Consider the following 23,766-nt stretch of genomic DNA (forward strand, 5'->3'; position numbering starts at 1 on the left):
CCAAGGGACAAAATTGTTATTAAATCTATTCTCGATGACTCGAAGCATTTTTTTTTCAAATAAAACAGGACATATAGGGCTTATAAATAATACAAGGGTATAGAAAATATATAAATAAGTAAATACAAATATATTTTCAACCTAATGATTAATGATTATACTCGTTTAAATAAATAAATGATCTTTTTAAAATTACTTGTTTGTCTTTGCAAATTTGTATATTTAATATTTATCTAAAAGCGTACACTTACATAAATTACTGCACAACCTTTAAAATTAAGCTTTTAATATGTTATACAAATTCTTGATTCGATATAAATACACTTAAATAAAACTTTAAAATTAATGATCTTCCAAATTTCTGAGACAGCCATTTTGTTGAAAGAATTTGTTTTGATTATGGAAATTTCATAAAAATTATCACAGGGATTAATTAATATTATATATTAAACTACTTGGCTTTTAAATTTCACAATCCTATCGTCCAAAATACTCTAAATTCGCAAAAATCCGTAAAATATTCCCATAAAAACAAATCACAATTCACTTCCACTTCACAGAAACTGACAGACATTGCCAAATATGGAATGCCGTTTATTTTTCAATTTATTTTACTGATCTAACTGATCCGGGTCTAGAAATTAAGTTTTTATTAAATTATTTAATTATAATTGTTTCTGGCGAAAGCAACTTCATATCAATGTTTATTCATAGGGTAACAAAGCACATCACTGTTAAATTATCAACATTTTATATAAATATTTATATTTTTCAACTACTCACTACTCCAATTACTCCACAGAGAATCAAACGAATTGTTAATTAAACTATACTCTGTGGATGACTTGATAAAATCATGATGAAATTAAAGTCCCTAAATGAATATTTAGGGACTTTAGATGAAATTTCTACGCAGCGCCATCTATCCTTCTACTGGCAGAAACTCCGCCGTGTTTCCAAAATTCAAATGGAAGTTTCATCCGCCTGGTAATAACTTTATGTCCGTACCTGTATAAAACAACCAATAGAAAAATATACATCTCTGTGACTTTTTACGTAAAAAAATACCTCTTTGTAAAAATCGCTACGTTTTCAAGATATTTAGAATGGAAATAGTAAATACATGTCATTATTGACGAAAAATAAATATGTTGAGTAGATAGTTATTTCACTGAAATAATAAATTTGGGAAATTTTTGTTTTTTTAAATTAATCATAAATTTTTCTGCAAAAAAAATGATGATAAAACAGTTTCTGTTGAACTTTTGGCACAAAAACTTTCAAATTTATGATTTCAGTCTAATAACTATTTAGTTAACATGTTTAATTTATATCAGTGATGACAGGTATTGATAATTTCGATTCCAAATATCTCGAAAACCAGTACTCGTAGCGATTTTTCTAAAGAGACATTTTTTAAATAATAATATGTATATTTTTTTGTAAATGTATATTTTTTTACTCTTTATACAGGTACGGACGAAAAGTTACCCTTCAAACCAGTTAAAAAAATGTAGGTGGCGCCCTCTACTAGTAGAAGTCATATTGACATCAAAATCAAATTTCTTATGTCAAAATCAAATTTCTTATGTTTCGTGTTCACTTTTATAAACATTTTCACTAAAATGACAATACACGATTTTAATTTAGTATTAATATTAAAAATATATTAATATTAATTAAAAAATATATTAAATTTATTTTTAATTACTTTTTATTAGACTTTCATTAATTAGATGGACGTATGCACAACATAATTTAATTTACGTTATTAACATTATTTTAAATGCAATTTTCGCTCAAAGTAATTTTGTAGGTTTAAATCGTACAGCGAAAACATTAGCATATTATACAGTTTATTTATGTTTTTAGATTGTTAGCAAGAAGGCACAACTTTTACTGTGTATTTTTCACAGTGTTAATAAACAACTAGAGACCTATTTAATATCCATTAAAATTAGAATAAATAGATTGCCGGTTGATATACCGGGTGTTTATTAGCCTTGTTTCAATGGAGTACCGGATTTTTTGTATAACAAATAGAATTTATTTTTTTAGAAGAAATTAACAGAAGAAAATTGATATGGATAGCATTAGTCTACCATTTTTAAGTCTGGAATGTCCCTTTTTCTAAAGACAGACAAACTATACTAACATCATAGTATAAGGAAACTAGTAGCTTTACTCCTTGTCAAATCCTTTGTTCTTTTCTGCCACTTTATATGACCTTGTTCTCGCGTCCCGTGACCACTGACGTAGCTGTATAGTCGTAATTTATAACTAGGCAAAGTAAAAGTGTAGTCGTGGCACTCGCCATAGTTTCACCGAGATGTATTTAGGAAAATATGAGTTCACAATGCAATAAAATAAAAAAAATTGATCATCGAGTAAAAATTCGCTTGAAAACAGAATATTTTCACATTTCGTGTAAGTAACAATTTTTCTGTATCTGAAAATCTTCTGATGAGAAGAAATGCGGAAAAAATATATAATGACATATTTTTATATTATTATCTATTTCAAAGATTTTCTACAACTTTTTTTTAATTTAAAACAAGTTTAATTTTAATATTAATCTGTTTGTTTTGTAGTAGTATATTGGTTGGGTGATTTTCATTGGATATAACTACTACATTGAACAACACATTGTACTAAATAATAAAATAACATATCTAAACTTCAATAATTGCTAATAAACATTACAGAAATTTCAAAAGAGAAAAGAAGCAAAATGAGAAATAGCATCACTACTTTCTCAAGTAATAAATGAATAATATTTAGTTATCGTTACCGAGTCCCGAAGGTACCGAAAGAACCGGGAGTTTCGAGTACCGGTTCTTTGATATCTCAAAAGAACCGGGAATTTTCGGTGAACCGTAGTTACCATATTATCATGAAATTATGTTTTTTAACCAAAAATTAAAAAAAAAATCCAGTTTTTTTTTCAAAAAAAATTGCGCAGAAAAATTCTCATATTTCGGCTGCCAAAATCTACTACCCCTAAAAATCACCCTGTATAGGGCGATTCACAGTTGTTATGGTACGTTATAGTGTTTCCGGAACCGGAGCTGTTTTTCGGAACCGGTAATTTCGGTACCATGCCTGTAAGGAACCGGGATTTCCAGTTTTTTCGGTACTTTTGGTACTAGTAAATTTTTGTTCAATAATGGTGCAGTTCGTTAAACAGCAAGCAAGGAATGGTTGTCAAAAGTAAAATCTATAAAAAATTGAGGTTTAAATGAAAATAATATCAAATTATTAAGTAACAATCAGTCATGAGAAAATTAACCTGAACACAAACATGATTACAAATGACTCTCAAAAAAAAAAAAACTCAAAGCACTACAACCAACAGCAGCACACAGTAAGACACTCATTTTTTGTCAATCCGTCTCTGTGCTGGGACGCAACGCTCAAACCTCGCAGGTCGACAGACGGAACTCAACTGAAACGCTCTGCAATCTGCCGATATTCGACAGATTGTAAAACTTGCAGAAAATATTTGGGAGAGTGCGACTACTCTTTTTTTTTACTATGCTATCTATTCTATACTAACATGACTCACAATTGATATATTATACATCAAGCTGGTTTCCGCTTGGATTAACGTAGCAGTGTTTACAAAAAATCACTAAATCACCACAATACACCAAAACACTTTTACTTTTACACTGGACGCGCGTTTCGCTAACCATGTTAGCATCATCAGCAGATGATTATAAACTTATTTTACTGTGTAACACCAAAGGTTCCAACCGTCAACTGTAATAAAAAATCACTATTTTATTTTGTAGATTTTCTTACAGTGGCGAAATACCCAGAGGTCTTTTTTTGAAGAGACGAATCTGCCACAGAGCTATAGACATTTTTTACTTGCATTTATTTCTGAGACACCCTGTATAACGAAACATGAGAATTCTAAAATTTACACTTTCTATAAAAAATAATAATAAAATAGAAAACAAATTTCTAATAGGGATATAATAATATTATATAAAAATTCTTGCTACTTAACTGCTGATATAGAAATTTAATTCTACGCTGTGTTTGTCATAATGTGGATCAACTTGCGCTCACTACCAATTTCGGAGCCCTACTCCTTCACCAGGTGAGCTTGGGCAGATCCATAATTATGACAAACACAGCGTAGAATTGTGGCAGTTAATCAGCAGTTAAGTGGCAAGGATTCTTATATAATTTTATTATATACCTATACTGCCAGAAATTTGTTTTCTATGTTATAATTTGGCTTGCCTGAAAAAAAGCCTTTTACCATCCTTTTACTATCGATAGTTATACCTCGGTGGTACGAAAGTACTATCATTGCACGCAGGCCACTATCTCCCGTTCGGGACTTAATATCTAACCGATACTTTCCGAGAAGTCCGAATTAACGACTCGGCGCTGTGGTTGTCATTTTGTAGATCTATCCAAGCTCACCTGATGATGGAGTAGGGTTCCGAAACCGGTAGTGAGAGCAGGTTGATCCACATTATGACAAACACAGCGTAGAATTAAATTTCTATATCAGAAGTTAAGTGGCAAGAATTCTTATATAAAAATAATAATTAGCACTAACATAATCTTTGATTCACTTTTTTGATCGATTTTTTGATTCATTTCTAATATCGATGGTAGTATTGAGTCCTTATTACAGTACTCTTACTAATTGGTCTTATTACATCAATTAAACTAAGTTTTTAATTGTCCGGAGAAATGTTGTTTGTACGCTTTTCGATTACGTGGAAAGCAAGTCGTGTAATTGTGAGTTATTACAATAATACATTGAAATTATTACTTAATTATATTATGTCGATATAAACCGCACTTTAGTAATAACTTTCCGATTTTTATATTCGAAATATCGTCGACAATCGTAAACAAATGTAAATTAAAGAGTTTACGAAATAACATACTAAATTCAACCAGAGAGTTACGAAATTATAGAGACACATTTTTTACGTAAAAAATGTCGTAAATGTATATTTTTTCTATACTCAGTAGTTTTATACAGGAACGGACGAAATGTTATTACTCTTTAAACCAGTTAAAAAATATGTGGCGCCCCCGCAAGTAGGAGTCATATTGACATCAAAATCAAAGCTCTCATGTGATTGGATTGGAAATTGGCAGAATTATACGTACAACAAGGTCCCTTTTTCTATAGAGTATATTTTTTGACATATCATTATTATAGAAAAAAATATATTTTTTTCAAGAATAAAGTTTTGACATTTTTCTTACTACGTCATTCGTAGACGTAGAATGTATACTTCTAATTTTGATTTATTATAAAATAATTAGGAGATAAACTAAAAAAAAATGCAATGGATTGTTCAGTTGTTGCCATGGATCCTTATCACTATAATCATTACATGATAATAAAAATACCTAATTACTAAACTATGTAAAACGTGTTATAGCCAAAGCTTGTGGTCAAAGTTTTCAAACTGCACGTAATTTATTATTTTATTACCAGGAAACGACACTTTGGTGTTTTAAAAACGGGGTGTTAAATGTATAGTACTGTAGTACGTAGATAAGGCCTCGTGCAATTATCAAATTTAAAATAATTTATTACTATTGTATTCTATCATGTTTTGTTTTTTTATTTATCCGTATTCTACATAGAATTACATAGAATTAGATAAACAGTACCTACCAGCTTAAAAGTTAATGTTTGTTTATTTAAATTTTTCAAGAAAACACTATATATGTATAGGTATTTATTTTATGAATTTGTTTCCTGAGTGTAATTATAAAACTTTCCTTGAGTAGTTCAATTAAAATAATTGTTTAGTAATCCTACATCAATACATGTAGTAATGATGGGTATACTACAGGGTGGTCTGAATTGTATTCGGGAAACGTATTCTGCAGATAAAAATAAATAAAAAAGTTCGTATAAAACTACATGGTCAACGATTCTTTGGAACCATAAAGTCATTTTTTCCAAGAAAGTTCCCTGCGCCACCAAATTGCCACTTAATTGGAGCGTTATGCTACACCGATGCGATCGCGGCGGTGGCGACTATACATTCCATTGGTTATAACTTGTCGCCTTGTCCTTTGAAGTTATTTTTTACTTATTGTGCATTTTCTATTATTAGTGTTTCTATATTATTCAGAGCTACATGAGGTATAGATTATTTTAACGCCCACTCTTTTAGCTCTTGTTTTATATTGTTGTTGGTTCTCAAATTAGTTCTCCTCTGAGATTCAGTTTCAGATTAACTAACACTACACTCATCTACAGAACCAGCTTAAAAAATGTCTTAGTTACTACCTGATTTATGATGAGCTACCTGATTTATGATGAGTATTTAAGGTTCATCAGTAGGACTATAAAAAGATGTGGTTTTTGTTTCGGATGTTGATGCATCGGCTCGCAGTGATTCCTTTTGTTTAATTCTTCGGTAGAAAGTACTAGAATATCTAAATTTCTTTTATTCACCTTAGGGATTTTACAAAATTTTAATAAAGCTTAAAAGCAAGTAAAAGAAAACACTAAAACAGAGCAGCACACGATGCAATCTGAGGCAATTACATTTATTAGGGTATATTAAGTTACGGTCACTATAAAGTAGCCGTTTTTGACGTCCGTGACTTTTTAGTGGCAATGGATGAGCGATGGCTACTTTATTGTGACCTAGGAAGGTAGCAACCTGTTTAATAGCCTCAATAATTGTTAGTCGTTAAGAAAGATAAATAGGTGAAGGTTCATAAAACGTGACCACCCCAAAAAAAAGAAAAAAAGAAAAGCAGAAAAGTACTTTGCCAGAATGGTCCTGGCAGCCTAGGCAACGCAACTCTCTCTCCTGAAAAGGAGAGTTTGAGAAGAAAGAAGAAGAAAAAAATCGAAATAAAAATCTCTGAATGAAGCATTTTAGGACATAGATTTATACGAACTTTATTACTTATTTTTATCTGCAGAATACGCTGCTGAAGTTTTCATACACAATTCTGACCACCCTGTAGTTACCACAAAATACTATTTTGTTTATTAAAATTATGTTTCCATAGCACCCAAAGAGAAAAATTGTAACAAAAATAAATATTAAATATTACAAATTTGAATTAACTAACTACAAAACACGTTGAAGTCAATTTGTTTATTTTACCAGGAAAAAACAAAATGGTTTCGTTTTACTTGAAGATTATTTAATAAATATTTGCAGTAAGCTATTTAATTATAAACAATTACGAACATCCTCGATGGCACCGACCAAATAAATGACCGACTTATGTATTCGTTCCAATAATAAATATAGTAAAGTAAAATCGCATTTTGTTTTTATATTTGTTCTATTTTTCATTGGGTTTATGGCTTTAAAATGGTAGTAGATAGATAAAATAGCAATATAGATGAACTTAGTTGTTAATGTGTTTTATAAGTGTTTTATAAGTAATTTTTTTCTAATTTTCAGAGTAACTTTACAAGAGGCAGATCGAACTCTGATGGAGCAGCACGTTCAGCGTACTTAGAAGATGCCCGTGCTTTTCCTAGTCTACCCAACTCGGTTTTGGAGAAAATGGGACTCCATGGAGACACACCAAGGTACTCACTTCATCCTCAACATGTTAGCTATCATCAATAAATTGAAGGCTTGAAGTAAATAATGTTCTAAGTACCAAAATATCGGTTTGTCTTGATGTTCTATTTGTAGAATGTTTCATAACCAACAACATATACACTCAGATGCAAAAAAAGTGCGACGGAAAATTTTTGGTCAAGTTTTTTTTAAATGTTATATTTTTTTTATTTATTGTAGTTGATTTTTTTAGCAAACTGTATATAAAGGGTATAGCCGGATTAATATGGGAAATCTGCCCCCTGCGTTTTTGACTCGCACTCAAGGGATCGATTTGATGTCGAATCAAAATAATTCACCTAAATTTTTAGCTCTTTAACTCAAACGGTTTTCGAGATTTTCAAAAAAAAACTGTTTTTCAATTTTATTTTTATTTTTATAGTAAAATTCAAAATTAATTAATGATGATTTTTTTTCTAATTCTTAGAAGTCTAAGACATGAAAAAATAACGATGTACTTAAACAGCCGTTAAACGGTAGCCTACTAAAATGCCGTTAATAGATATTGTGACGTCGTTCATGCCGGCGGAAAGTAATGCCTAACCTAAAGCATTTTGCAAAAGCATCTGTGGGTCAGTGGTTGAGGCTATCGCTTCGTAAGCGAATGGTCCGTGGTTCAAATCTCACGCCGACCAAGACATTTTTATATTTTTTTTGCTTATAGCGTGATCTTATTGCATTGGTTTCACTCTTTTTCGTTGGATTGGTTTAGTTATTTGGCGGGTTGGTTAGCGTGGTTATTTGGAGGGTGTTAATTCATTGGTTAGTTGATTATTTGGTGGGGTTGGTTGATTTTTACTAATTTATATTTGTTTTTTATATTTTTTATCAGGGTCGAGGCTAGTTGCGTTGGTTAAGTTGGTTATTTGGAGGGGTGGATAGCGTTGGTTAGTCCTTATAAAATTCCTATATTTCATAAAGCCGTCAAGTGCGTCACATCAACGACGTCATACCTATTAACGGCATTTTAGTAAGCTACCGTTTAACGGCAGTTTAAGTACAGCCAAAAAATAATATGATCATGATTCTTAAACGAAAAACCGATTTTCAGCGGATGAAAGAAAATTAAAATCTTTATTTTTTTAACCTTCCTGAAATATGTCACTCACTAAAAATCGTCAGAAAATATCTTTTATACTTCTTTACACTCAGGAATTTTTTAGAAGTTTTTGAAGTGGTGGAACAATATGAAAAAAAAATAAAAATTCATTTCTTTTTCTAAAATCTTCTGTTATAAGTTATAGTTAACTCATATTTTTGTTTAGTTTAACAAAGTGCGTTAGGAAATATTTTTTCGTTAAAAATAAATCCTTGTCAGAAATAAACATAAAGATTATTATAAAAAAATCAGCCCCATAATTTTTTTCATATTGTTCCCCCACTTTTATCGAAACAAAAAATTCTGTGTGTAAAGGAGTATAAAAGACATTTTCTGACGATTTATAGTGAGTGACATATTTCACGAAGGTCAAAAAATGAAGATTTTAATTTTCTTTCCGCCGCTAAAAATCGGCTTTTCACTTAAGAATCATGATCATATTTTTTTTCATGTCTTAGACTTCTAAGAATTAGAAAAAAAAATCATCATTAATTGATTTTGAATTTATAATAATAATCATAGCTCCCGTATATAGCGTTTAACGCCTTGGGAGTAGCAAGGTACAGCTTGCCATACTAGAGCCGTTCGGTATACAAAAAAGGTATTGTGGCTGGCACTACGCTTCAACCGCCTATTATTACCTCAGGATTGTGAATCCCAAGTACTCATTTAAGGCTGAGTCGACCTAGGTACCCAAACTACTTTCATTTTAATAAAAATAGTCGGCTGATGAAATGCCGGGTGTGGGATTCGAACCCACTACCTTGAGATTGGTATAGACGAGAGCCTGTACCTCTACGCCACCGGGCACCTGATTTTGAATTTTACTATAAAAATAAAAATAAAATTGAAAAAACAGTTGTTTTTGAAAATCTCGAAAACCGTTTGAGTTAAAGAGCTAAAAATTTAGGTGAATTATTTTGGTTCGACACTAAATCGATCCGCTGAGTGCGGCTCAAAAAAAGCCGCGGGGCAGATTTCCCATATTAATCCGGCTATACCCTTTACTTAACTAAGTTTTTTATATCTTTAGAGACCGTTTGAGTGAAGAGAACTTAGAACAAAAGTTCACCACTTTGGCCTTGGCTTTCACCATCGATTCAGCAACCATCAAAGACAGATGTGAAAGGCAAAGAAGAACCAGGGATCAAACTGAGACCAATTTCAACCTCGAAGTTGACAAATTGAGAGAAAAACTGACTTTCCTTCAACCATTTTGTACCGATTTTGAAAGGGCCGAACTCTTATCCATGCTTTTTGCTCAGGTACGGCATGGGTATGTTTTTATTTATAGCTTTTATCGAAACTATTTATGAATTCTTAAGAATTTTATGTACTGAAGTCTGATACATTCTAGGTTGATACATTAATGAAAGCTGCATCCTTAGTGTCTATTTCGGCTGAAAGATACGGCGCAGTACAGCATGAAGAAAGGCTGACAGAATCAGTCCAGTTGATGCTGACACACGTCCAGGCGTTGAAGCAGCAACGAGATTCAGCAAGGAGACAGCTTCAATACACCAAGTAATAGAATGATTAATAAAATAAAGACAAAAAAAATTAAATAAATAGTATATTACTTACCAAGGAGAGAAGTGTTTCATTACTGTCGAGAGATTGATATTGTTAATCGAGACGCGGTAGCGTCGAGATTAACTAAATCTCGAAACAATAATGAAAACTTTCCTCCGAGGTTTGTATACTATTTTATTTACAACCACATTATTAATAATAAATAGGGACAGTATTTTATTTTGAAAAAAAAAGATGCGAAAATTTGTCGTTTTCTGTTTTGGCATTTCCATATCTATAGTTACCGGTACCAGTGGTTGTTATGGCGCCAACCTTCAACAGCAAAACAAACAACTAAGTGACTCGAATTTAATATAATTATAATTTCGAATGTATATAACATAGAAAGCCAGAATGTTGTCGGAAAGTTCTGATAATGAAGAGTACTTTAATATTGGTACTTCACCAGAACGTACAGAAGCTGCAAACAGAGCAGAAGCCAGTTTACTTCCAGAGAAAAGTAGGGGGCGATATGAAATAGCATTGAAAGTATACGAAAAATGGTGTGCCGAAATAAATGCTAAGAATATTGCTTCGGACTGTCTTGTTGGCATATTTTAGCGACATGGCAAGGCAGAAAAAGCCATCTACTCTTTGGGCTACGTACAGCATGATACGGACAATGCTAGAATTAAGGGAAAAGACTGACATATCAAAATATCACAAACTTGTCGCTTTTTTAAAGCGCCAGAATGTAGGTTTGAAGCCAAAGAAGTCTGGCCTTTTTACCAGGCAAAACTTGGAGAATTTTCTCACGAAAGCACCTCAAGAATTCCTTCCTATTAAAGTAAGGCTTTTTTTCTATTTTTAAATATTTTGTTTCATTGTTTTAGGTTGCGCTTATAGTAGGTGTGTCTGGGGCACGTCTAAGTGATGAGATACTGAAGATGAAAATTACGCATATTGATATTTTAGAAAAAAAAATTGCATAGAAATTCCCGATACAAAAACTTATAAGAGCAGACCATTTCTGATAACTAACACAAGTTGGATAGAAATTGTGAAAGAATTTATACAGTTAAGAAAATATATTGAAAATGAGAGATTTTTTGTTCAATATCGATTAGGAAAAGTTCGAAATCAACCCTTTGGATACAATTCTATATCTAAATTTTCGAACAAAATTGCTTCTTGCAACTTCCCAATGCGAAAACCTACACAGGTCATGCTTTTAGATGAACAGCGGCTACGTTGCTGGTAAATAGCGCTGATATTTTACAGCTGAAGCGTCGAGGGGGATGGAAATCCAGTGCTGTGGCTGAGGGTTATGTGGATGCATCTGTAGTCAACCAAACTAAAACCGCAAATATGATATCTTTAACGACATCGTTGTCATCATCTTCCTGTAGCAATTCAAACTCTTAACCTTCTTTCGTTGACATTAGAAGACCTGGCACAAGCCAGGAGTTAAGTTTTTGCAGCAGTGAGACATCAATGAGTGAAACACATCATCAGTGCGGCCCCTTAACAATATTGATTAACGCGTACAATAAGTCAAATTTGACCAATAATTTCAACAAATAAATGTATTAAAATCTTCAATTATTATTGTTAATCTTCTTTTTTATTTTTGTTGATGTTAGATAAGTATTTTTAATATAGATTTTAAGATATTACAAGAATATTTTGCTTAATTATAAGAAATGTAGAGAATTCGACACTTTCAAATTTTTAAAAGTCAGTAATGTCAGTATTACTACTTACTTATTATATGTGGTTGTAAATAAAATAATCGACATTTTTTTGTTGGATAGGAGGGTCCTTCAAGAGCCAATCCAGCCTTTGCCAATCCAAAACCAAAAAGGTTTAGCTGGAATAAACAAGAAAATTATCTGCAAAAGAAGAGCTAGTGTTGATTCGGTGAATTCGCTTCAACAAGACCAGGCTATCAAGCTAAATAGAAGAATATCAGATCTGTCATTTAGAGCTCACTTACCAAAGACTACCAGACCAAGTAGATTAGAGTAAGTTCTACCGCAAGTTAGCAACAATATTTCATCATTTTTATTGTTTAAGCTAAAGTTGAAATCGAAATAAAATTGTAATATGATCGTTTTATTATAGTTTAGGTATGGAATTGAAGAAGATCAAGGAGATAGCATCTGATGAATCTATAAAGGACCATGCAAAAAACGTGGATGATGTTCCTATTGTACAGACAATTTTAAGAGAAGATAGTAATATAGAATTTGTGGCTGGTAAAAATGATATTGTGAATTCCCCCAAAGATACTTGTAGGAGTATCTTGAAGCATGCTAATAGTTTTTTGAGGTAATTTTTTTACATGTCTTTTTGCATACTATGTATCTATACTAATATAATATATAAAATCCTTAAGTGACTGACATACTGATTAATCACGATCCTGCTCAAACCACTCAACGTAAGAAGCTCAGTTTTTGCATACAGGTTGATTCTAGGGTGTAGAGGTTCGATAAGAAGGGATTTTTCGAAATTCCAGTTCCAAGAGGGTGAAACCACCCCTCAAATATTACAATATTTTTTATTTAAAAAACGGTCTAGTTTCCGAAAAAACGCTTAAACACGAATATTTTATTTTGTTTTTTTACATACTTTAAGATTTTTTAAAAATGTATAGAGGGTGTTTCGAAAAATCTGGCCATTGATTAATCACGATCCTGCTTAAAGCGCTTGACGTAAAATGTTGATTTTTGGAAAACAGATTGACTGTAGGGTGTAGAGGTTCGATAAGAAGGGATTTTTCGAAACTCGAATTCTAAGGGGGTGAAACTATCCCTCAAATATTAAAATATTTTTTATTTAAAAACCGGTTAGTTTTTCGGAAAAACTCTTAAACACGTATATTTTATTTTGTTGTTTTACATATTTTAAGATTTTTTATAAATTTATACAGGGTGTTTCATAAAATATGACCATTGAGTAATCACGATTCTGCTTAAACTGCTTGACGTTTAAAGCTGATTTTTGGCAAACGGATTGACTGTGGTTTGTAGAGCTTCGATAAGGAGGGGTTTCTCGAATCTCAAATTCCAGGAGGGTGAAGACGCTCCTCAAATATTACAATATTTGTTATTTAAAAAACGGTTAGTCTTTCGGGAAAACTCTTGGACAAGCAAAATTTATTTGGTTTTTTTACATATTTTGAAATTTTTTAAAAAATCATACAGGGTGTTCCAAAAAGTTGGGTAATTGATTAACCACGATCCTGCTTAAACTGCTTGACGTAAAAAAACTTATTTTTGGCAAACGGATTTTTCGAAAGTCAAATTCCAACAAGATGAAACCACCCCTCAAATATTATCAAGTTATATAATAATATCGCCATATTGTTTTTTCTCATGCTGACATAAATGTGAGAAAATTTTATCCAGTTTGAATGTTAATGAAAAATTCTTGCTTTGCTTTATCATCACCATTATTGATTAATTCGACGCGAACGAAGTCGCTGGTACACGCTAGTTATCTTATAAACTAAAAACTTCTTCCTATCTAAGAAGATAGGAATCTTATAAATTAGAAGAAATTGCTTCTTGTTGAACATCTGGTTTATAGAGGGTGTTTCAAAAAACATGTGTCATATCTCGTGGGCAGATTTTTCACCAAAATTAAAAAAATTACATATTTTTTGTTTACATTTTAGGAACTACTGTATTTTTTTGGGGTTTGGTTTGGTTTGACATATGTTGCCATATTATTAAGAAATTATTTTATTTATCTTAAAATTAAAAAAAAATCCACAATTTTTTTCAAAAAATACAAATTTTCAAAAAAAAATTCGCGAAAAAAAATCATAATCGTACTACCCCTAAAAAATTTGCACTTTTTAAAACTCACACTCTATTAAATTTTATTTTAATAAATCTGATTATTTTTGCATGAGGAATTTCCTCACGAGAGATGGCACATGTTGTTTCGAAACACCTTGTATAATTTACTATAGTGTAGGCTTGCTGATTTTTCAAGAATTTGTTTTGGAGTGTTTAGAATGAAACATTATACAATGCGAGTCTTAAATAAGTGTTAATCTTTTTAGGGGTAATATATTTCAACCCCAGAAATACGATTTTGTAAAATTTGTAGTTTTTTGAAAAAAAAATTGGATATTTCTTAGTTTTTAGTCAAAAAACATAATTTCTTGATAATATGGCAACATAGGTAGCAGATTAAATTTACAAGAAAGAAAACCCAGGGGAGATCTAGTATTTTTTTTAAATTTAAACAAAAAATCATTTTTTGGGAAATTTTCAAAGTAAAATAACTCGGTTATTTTGAACTTATTTGAAAACGGTAAAAAGAAAGTCTGTTTTTGCCCTGAAAATATTTGCACTTATTTAAGACTCACCCGGTATAGAAATGATATTACCTCGATAAATGGGTAGTTATTATTAATATTTTGCAAGTTATAAAAATACATTCAGATGGAAAAAATTGACTTTAAGATAAGCCAATAATTTTTGCATCTGAAATCATACTTAAAGTTAAAATAATTAGTGAAAATATCAATGTTAGACCACCTAGTTTATCTGTGGCCCTCTATATAACTTTTTTCCATTTTAGATGTCAAGCTGAACGCCACTCGGCAACTGTCAAAACCAAGCTCATCCAGTTCTTCGGCAAATGGTCCGAAAACGACTACCTCCGCGCCATTTTGAATGCTTGTGCTGTGCTGTGCTTCTCTGTTAGTATCCTTACTCTAGTCAGTTTGTTTCTGGAACAAGAATCAGTGTGGAACTTTTCGTGGTTTTTGCCTAGGAACAATGTGAAAAATTAGATGTTGTGTTATGAATAAACCAGTATCAGAATTGGGATTTCATTTATTCTTACCGTTTAAAAAAAGTCAGGCTAAAAAAGGCTAAGAAAATAACTATAATAAACTAGATACTGTACCAAACTTGATATCATGCATATTTTCATCGATAGGTTTGTGGCTTCTGAACATAGCTTCTGAATAACGGTCTAGGTAAAGCATCTAGCTCATTTGCCAGCTTAGAATTAGAATTTAGAGTTAGTAACTCAGTAACTCCCATGTTCATTGGAGGACACTGTCAGATTTATTTCAAACCAATAATCAACGAGACTATTCGTATAATTTAATAAAATTATTGTAAATCACTAAATAATGAATTGTTTGTAATTGAGCTGTAATTTCTGTATTATTAATCCGGTAAATGATGGAGATAAACAATCGTGATTGATTAAACTTTTATTTTAAGATGAAACTTTTGTTAACAACATTCTGAGAATTCGAATAATGAATTGAATAATGACATGACAAGTGACATCGGTTTAAAAAGGATAGCGATTTACAGTGACAATTTGGTTATGTAAAATTTAGAGTGATACTTTTGATTATGCAAAAGAAATACATATTCTATGAGCCTACTGGTTGCCGAACGATTAACATTAATTTTAAAATAAATCCCCAACATGAATAATGAACAAAACATTTAAACAAAAACAGACCACAGACTATACAAAATAAATTGTTGGTTAGTAACAGTTAGTAGTAGTCAGAGATATACAGGGTTGTTTACCATATATGACACAGAGTATTGTAGCTAATAATGATTAGATATTTACAAATTGTAAGTTTTGGGTTCGTTGAAGGACTATTAGAGCTACAATTTAAAACTATTTTTACAAGATACAGAGTGTCCCAAATAAATAAAAAATATCAAAGTTGTATTTTTTTAAATGGAACACCCTGTATATTATTACATTTCTAGTTTCTACGATTAAAATAAAGGTAAATTTGATTAAGATTTATTACACTTAAACCTTACCGTTTTTGAAGTATTTTCAATTCTGAGAAATTGCAGTAAAAATTTTAAGGCTTCTTTTCTCCAAGAGTATTAAGTAAGTTTTAATACTAAATATTTACTGAAGTCTATTTATTGATCAGATATTTTCTTGCAATAATAAAAATAATACTACCTCATACAGAGTGTGTAAAAATTTATTTTAAATTATTTCTAGCTTTAAACGGCAATAACTTGTTTAATTTAAATGGAACGCCCTGTATATTTTAGGAAAATCAGATGCACAATTTAATTGTCTATAAAATTGTATTATACCCCTTTTTAGTTATCCCTTCAAGTTTTCGTAGAAAATGCATTTTCTTATAATTTAGACCTCATTTATCAATATTCCAAATCTACAAAATGTACAGGCTAGTAATATTATTGGTTTTAGCAAAATGATAATATTACTAGCCCATTTGTATGCAAAAAGAAAATTATTTAAATCGTTATAAAAGAGTATACCGTTAATTAAATATACCACCATTGTTTCCGCCCAAATACTAATTAATTAAATACTTAATTATGTTGGTTAATAAATTATTCTAAATAAATGTGGATTTGAATCAGAAGTCAATATAATAATAAGTTATGAAATGAATGTCTCTCTTGTTATAAATAAGCATTTGTTAAAAAATGAAATATCATTTTTAAGGTGTTAGTTTTTACCCCACTGTCTAATACACATACAAAATTCAGTTTTTTAGTATTTGGAGCAATTATTATTAATCGACGCAAACAGTCAATTAATGTAGTTTGAATACTGGAATCATAATATAATTGGTCCTCTTTAACAAATATTTAAACAGTTTTTTTATTTCTTAATGAAATAAACAAACTATATCGACAATATTAATACCTGTACTCTTTAAAAATTTGGTACATCTTTAAAAATAATTTAAAATGTCAGTATTCCATGGGTATATTGATAAATGAGTTCTAAATTACAAGAAAATGCATTTTCTACGGAAACTTGAAGAGATAGGTAAAAAATGGTATAATACAATTTGATAGACAATTAAATTGTGCATCTGAGTCTCATAAAATATACAGGGTGTTCCATTTAAATTAAACAAGTTATTGCCGTTTAAAGCTAGTAATTATTTAAAATAAAATTTTAGACACTCTGCATAAGGTATTATAATTTTTATTTTTGCAACACAATAATTGATCAATAAATAAATTTCAGTAAATATTTAGTATTAAAAACTTTCATACCCTTGGAGAAATGAAGCCTTAAAATTTTGACTGCAATTTCACAAAAGTAACAATATTTCAAAAACGGTGAGGTTTAAGTGTAATAAACCTTTATTTTAATCGTAGAAACTAAAAATGTAATAATATACAGGTTGTTCCATTTAAAAAAATACAACTTATTTTTTATTTATTTGGGACATTCTGTTTCTTGTAAACATATTTTTAAATTGTAGCTCTAATAGTCATTCAACGAACCCAAAACTTACAATTTGTAAAAATATAATCGTTTAGCTACAATACTCCGTGTTGTATGTGGTGAACAACCCTGTAGATGTAGTAGTATTATAATTTTGGTTTAATGGCCACTTTGTTCATTTTCATAAAGTGGTGGCCCATGGTAAAAAACTTAATGTTAAAATCAAGTGACAGTGGTTTGGAGTTTGTTTTTGATTTTAACATTAAGTTTTTTAATTAAATAAATATGTAATAAAATGGAAATAACAATAAATATCAAGAAAAATATTTACTATTCTCCCTGTTTCAAATATGTCTAACATAATTCGGATGTAGCTTCTTCTGAATTGTTCAAATTTTAAATGACAACGGCTTTTTCATTTTTCTAAATTTCATGGAAAATCTATGTTGACACATCTCAAAATAAGAAAAGGTAACATTATAAAATTATAAAGCTAGAGCTAAGTTTATATAAAGCATTCATAAAAAATATGGTATATCCTTCTGTTGTAAGAACTTTAGAAGTTTGACTTCAAATCTGCGCAGATAGTGCACACATTGTTTTTTTTTCGCGAATGAAGCAATAATGTACCACAAAGGCATAAACCAAAGACATCTAAATAAAGGGAGACAAAACAATTTACATTTTATCGCGATCACGAACCGTGTTCCGCAAAAATCGATGATGACAGATTTACGCGGTATGTGATAGAATATACGGTTCGAGTTCCAATTGTTATTATTGTTATTAATGTTTTTTGGGTTCCTATAGAAATGTTAAACTAAATATTTCTATAGGTGTATAACACAAAATATCCCCCTTTAGAACTTCGTCTATCATGTTAAGAAATGAAAATAAATAATAAAGCGGCCTCTCGTGTTTGTTCGCACTCAAAAAATTTCAATTAATACCCTGTATATAGTTTTAATATATTTTTTAAATTTACATTTTTTTAATTATAAAGTAATATATTACATTTAAATGGAATATATTACATAACAATTATGTCAATTACAGGATTACAAGCTTGTTTTCTAACATTTTTTAAATAAAACGAATTATAAAATTTCAATATATGTATATTTGTCGTAGATAAGAAAAAAGTAAAATATAAAATGGACAAACGCTTACGTACATTGCAATAAAACTTCCACTTTTAGTTTTGCAATCCAAACGCAATATTTCTATTTCACAAATAAAAATATCCGACAACACTAAAATCACTGAAACTTCCGCGGTTGACAACGAAAACTGAAAAATATAAAGGCACTTTTTGTTTTGGACCTGCATATCAACATTACGCTGTACTATTATGTGTTTGTTGTTAAAATAATATAATATATCTAATTATAACTTGTAAATTTTAATATTTTAACATGATTTTAACTACTTTTGACAATAACTAACTTTTTGTTATCAAGATGACATTTTACATGGCAACTGACATATATGTCATAATATTTGAATCTTAAATATGTATGTAATATAATTTAAATTACTATAATGCAACTTTATACTAAGAAAACATTTATACATTCACAAAATACAACAAAGTCTAATAATATAGTTTGGAAACAATGAATATTGAATTAAAATTGAAAAAGTTAAGCGCGACCCCTTGTGTCAAAATTAGATGATTAAATTTTCGCAATTTTTACACAATTTGATGACCGGTGGCGCCTCTAGTGTTTGTTCGGGCGGTTGGGCTTTTACTCCCGCTTATGGCCATTAAAGAAAAAGTTCTAAAGGGGGATGTTTTGTGGTGTATAACTTGTATTAATTAATATACATAGATTGTGCCAGGATTATATCTTTGAAATTATTTTTAGTTTTGTAATTAAATTATATTAGGGAAATTACAATGACAACTAGCAGATTCATCTTTATTACGAAATTGTCGAAATCTGTAGGAATTACGCTGATAATTGACGTTTTTATTTGTATTCATTCAACTTATATTTATTGACAGCGCGCGGTTGTGACTTTTCTTCGGTAGGTAGTTGAAAGTTTTTGTAGCTTTTGAACAACTTTCTAATAATTATTAGTGTTTATTGCAAAGAAAACTATTTAAAGTAGTTTTTAACTATCTACAATGGTTCGCCAGTGCATAGTTTGTAAAAAGGTGGACTATTCTAACCCGGAATTGATATTTCGACGGTAAAACTGTCATTACGTTTTTTTACCTTTCGCCATGCTTAGGTACAGTAGCGTATTTAGATACCTTTAGTTGTAAGTAGATTATTACAAAAATACGTATATTTTCTTATTTGTTGGCGGTTCCAATTGTGAAATTAGAGTTACCCTCAGTTAGACCTCAGGCAAAACTAGTTATAATGAAAAATTGGTCTGAGGCAATCCCCATCAATTTTCGATAAAATTCAACAATTTTTGATAAAAAAACATCACGCCACCGTCACGCCACTGATAGAGCCAAATGACAGAAAGATATACGAAACTCAGCCGTGTTGTCATATTTATGTAACCATCTCATTTCAACTCTCATAAAAGTGTCAAACCATGTATGATTCTAAAAAATTGAGTTTTATGAACGGAGTGTTCTGTCTACCTATTTAGATGTCTTTGGCATAAACATTATTAGTGATTCCAAGTTATCAAGGTTTAGTTAAGAAATCTCTAATAAAATAGTTTTCTTCACATTTCAGACTTTGCACTATTTGTACAAGGTCTAATTAACTTCTTGGTTATTCCATAAAAGGGGAAAGTCTGCAACTCTATCCTCAACCTGTTCCGGCATCGTTTTCCTTCCGTTTAGCTTCTTGCCACCGGCTGTAATGGAAACTGAACTTAATTTAAGAAAGTTTCGGATCTTTTGTTTAGGTTAAACGAGTCTCGATATCATCGCAGCGAAGTATTGCACTTCGCTGTTCAAACAGATAACCTTGAAGTAAATTGAAGATTACAATCTTCCGGGAAACAAGCTACCGTCACCTCGAAGAAGGAAAAATTTAGCTTTATTTTTTATTGGATTTTTACTTTATTGTTATTTCAAAATCATTGTTAGGGTACCAAATACTTAAAGAAAGACTCTTTATTTGATTTATGGTTAACTAGAGAACATATGGAATCGTATCAACCTAATCAGTGACCGTAAAGTGATTTTTTTACTATCAAAGAATATTAAAATTTCACATAATTATTGTGACTAAAATTTTTTTTGGTATAATCCAATGACTAAAGAATATAACAAGCAATTGTCCTCACAAAATAAAATCACTAGTAACATATCCATTCCTTCCGTCAGCAGATACTGCTTCATTTTTCTTGATAAAATAATAAATACTTACTTTAATAACCTCATTTTAGATAAATTAAATAAAAATGACCTGCTTTAAATTTAAATAAAGTCCATAAACTAATGTCGATTTTGAAAATAGCTACTAAGTGTCACTAGAAAATTGCCATGGCGACACCAGCCATCTTGATTACAATTTTATTGAAAAATCGCTCTTTATTCAAAATCTGAGCCAAATAGGTATAGGAAACCCTAATATAGTTTGAAAGAGCATTTAAATCTGCTTCGACTTATTTAAAAAAATACAGAGTGCTGCATTTGAAATAACGAAATTTTTATGTAAAATAAATATTTAAAATAGACCAACAATTTTTGATACCCCTGTATACATTTAAGGAAGCAATCAAGTATATTAGTAAAGTATATTTCTCTGGCTTGAAAGTCAGCACAAGAGTTAATTCTGAAAAGTAATGTACGAGGTGTTGATAAACTTTATTATTATAGCATGCATATTTAAATATCTTTAAATATCTCAAAAACCCAAGCTTTTAAACATATTAAACCCTTATAATAAATGCCTTATTTTATGCCCAAGAATCAAAAAATGAAATAAAATACCGGGTGTTCCATAAGAAAAAACATATCTTTGGTATGGTATATATACAGGGTGAGGTTCCAGGCTGAGCGTGCATTAAAAGTTTCTAAAGAACTACATTATCTAGATCGGAGATTTTTTGCATATCATTGTTTCACAACGAGATCTAACGATTAAAAATATTTTCAATATGGCGGCACTTCCGGAAATACCGGAAGTTGACAGCAACTTTCTTATTTTAAATGGGTGCCCCAATTTTTTATTACATACTTAAATTCTCTGTAAAATTTTATGAATTTTGATATTAAACACTCTATACCTAACATTAACCGTTTTTAAGAAAAAAATTATTTAAAATTTTTTGACGAAAAAAACTGTCTGTCAAAAATATGTGTATAGCCTAAACGTCAAATTTAGTGATTACCACAGCCGCTGTGCCATAAAGAGAAGACATGTGGCTATCTATGTCAAAAATAAAATTGTCCGATTGTCATATAATAATGACCGCAGCTGTCATGGAATTGACAGCTGCGGTCATAAATATGTAACCCAAAACATATAAAATATCAAATAAATAAAAAAATAAATAAAAACAAAACAAAAAACAACAACAAAATTAACTAAATTAAAATAAACAATGTAAATAGGAACATGAACATGTTAAGAAAGAAGTATTGGGAATTGCCGTCATAACCAGCACAGGTAATCGCGATATTGTTTGAAGCAAGGACAAATTGAATTTAAGTGCTATAGCAATTTTTTTATGCCCTTCGTATGCAGGGTGCGATAATAAGATATTTTTTCACGAATGGAATAACTTGTACCTACAGGGTATCCCATTTTCATGTGTTTTGTTGATGATCGCCCTTATGAATAGGTTTTCACAATAGTCGGCTACTTTTTGACAAAATGAGAGATGCCCTAATAGCATTTGTCATGGCCCTCTTAGTTACTGAGCTACAGGGTGATTTTAAAAAAGTGGCAGTTTCTGGCACCTCTCGTAATTCAGCTGTCTTATCGTCCCCTTATAATACAACCATTAGGTAACTAGAGTTTTTGTGATTTTGAGTTAACTAGTTTGGTCAGTATAATTTTTCATGCTCTTTTTGATGCTACAACTAGCTTAGTTCTATTTCTATTCCATGGTACAGAAATCCAGTGACAATACAGCAAATTTCCTTTTTGTTAAATTTAATGCTGCTAATGAAAAATCACATATTTCCAGTTATTTTTATTTTGCAAAATAAAAAGGAAAACACAGCTACAAAATTGCACAAGAACAAGTGTAAAGTAATAAGTAATAAGTTATTTTCGCGATAGCGTGTGCTAGTTAAGTAGTTAAGAGAAGAAGACATGTGATAGATAAGAACTTAGTTCGGGATCGCCCGATTCTGCTTGATTCGCGATAGCATGTGATAGATATGCCGAGGGACCGGGCCCGTGTGCTTCGCACATACGGCACGTCGGTAGTTACGCCACTGTGTTATAGCCAACTTTGCGCTGTTTCTTTTTTCGATCATACGGTATTTTATTAATAATATTATCAACTTTGCTATTAGATATCACTAAAGAGCGAAAATACGAGATATATTTTTATAAATACACTTTTTAAACTCTTAAGCAATCAGTATTTATAATATAGGAAATTCAAATAATTCCTTTTCTGACAGATTGGGAATAAATTGTTTGACTGTTTGACAATTAGTGTCAAAGGAAGCTAGATAAAATCAAGAGAAATATACGTTTTCAAACTAAATCTTAAATAACTTAAAAACGATTTATTTTAGGTATAGGAAAATGTACACTCAAAAACTAACGAATTGGAAAATCTACCACTAGTGTATGGAGTGTAGAGGTAAGGAGAAATAACTCTTATGGGACTTTTATTGAAAAAGTGGTCACAAAATGGGAAGAATAAGGGTTCGCCAAATGACCACAGTGGCGCTAAAAACGCATAAATCTAAAAAATTAAAAGTAACCGTAGATAAGAGAATAAAAATAAATATAACCAAACATTACCCAAAAAAAGTTTTTTTATTTTTTAGAATATAAAATAATTATTGTTTATCAATATTTTGTGCTTTATTTATTATTTAACAATGGTTAAAGTGTATGTGGTGCGAAGTTGATTGAATAGCTGATGGAAAAATAAAGAGCAAAGGCAAAGCCTGTAAAATACATAATATAATTCAGTACTGTATTATTTGTATTATATGTAAAAATTAGAGTCAATCAAAAGTGTAGTAAACATTTTTCGTAAGATTATTGACATACATGTTACAAAGTATACTTTTACAATCCTTTTTATAAAGTTACAACCTGAATAAAATTTATTTTTAATGATTTTAAAGTTTGACAGACATGCACAAATTGTTGGCATTTTTTTAAACAAGTTAAAGTAGGAAATACATAAAATTGTAGGTACTTTCAAGAAATATGTAAG

General features: G+C 30.5%; 1 protein-coding gene across 2 annotated transcripts in view; it reads left to right on the forward strand.

The window, feature by feature from the left end:
• LOC115890983 (lymphoid-restricted membrane protein-like) overlaps positions 1–15,046 on the forward strand; it is a 37,945-nt gene extending 22,899 nt beyond the window's left edge. The window contains exons 1-7 of one of the 2 annotated variants that reach the window (XM_030911359.1): positions 6,609–7,275; positions 7,428–7,558; positions 9,725–9,956; positions 10,049–10,215; positions 12,018–12,227; positions 12,328–12,534; positions 14,803–15,046. In XM_030911359.1, coding sequence (XP_030767219.1) covers positions 7,234–7,275; positions 7,428–7,558; positions 9,725–9,956; positions 10,049–10,215; positions 12,018–12,227; positions 12,328–12,534; positions 14,803–15,016 — 1,203 coding nt within the window. In that variant the 5' untranslated portion in view covers positions 6,609–7,233 and the 3' untranslated portion in view covers positions 15,017–15,046. Of the gene's footprint in view, positions 1–6,608; positions 7,276–7,427; positions 7,559–9,724; positions 9,957–10,048; positions 10,216–12,017; positions 12,228–12,327; positions 12,535–14,802 lie in introns of those variants that run through there. The other variant, XM_030911358.1, reaches the window with a different exon arrangement.
• The last annotated feature ends 8,720 nt before the right edge of the window (positions 15,047–23,766 follow it).

This window comes from Sitophilus oryzae, unplaced genomic scaffold (genome assembly GCF_002938485.1).
Source record: "Sitophilus oryzae breed Bouriz unplaced genomic scaffold, Soryzae_2.0 scaffold_942_pilon_pilon, whole genome shotgun sequence".
NCBI lineage: Eukaryota > Metazoa > Arthropoda > Insecta > Coleoptera > Curculionidae > Sitophilus > Sitophilus oryzae.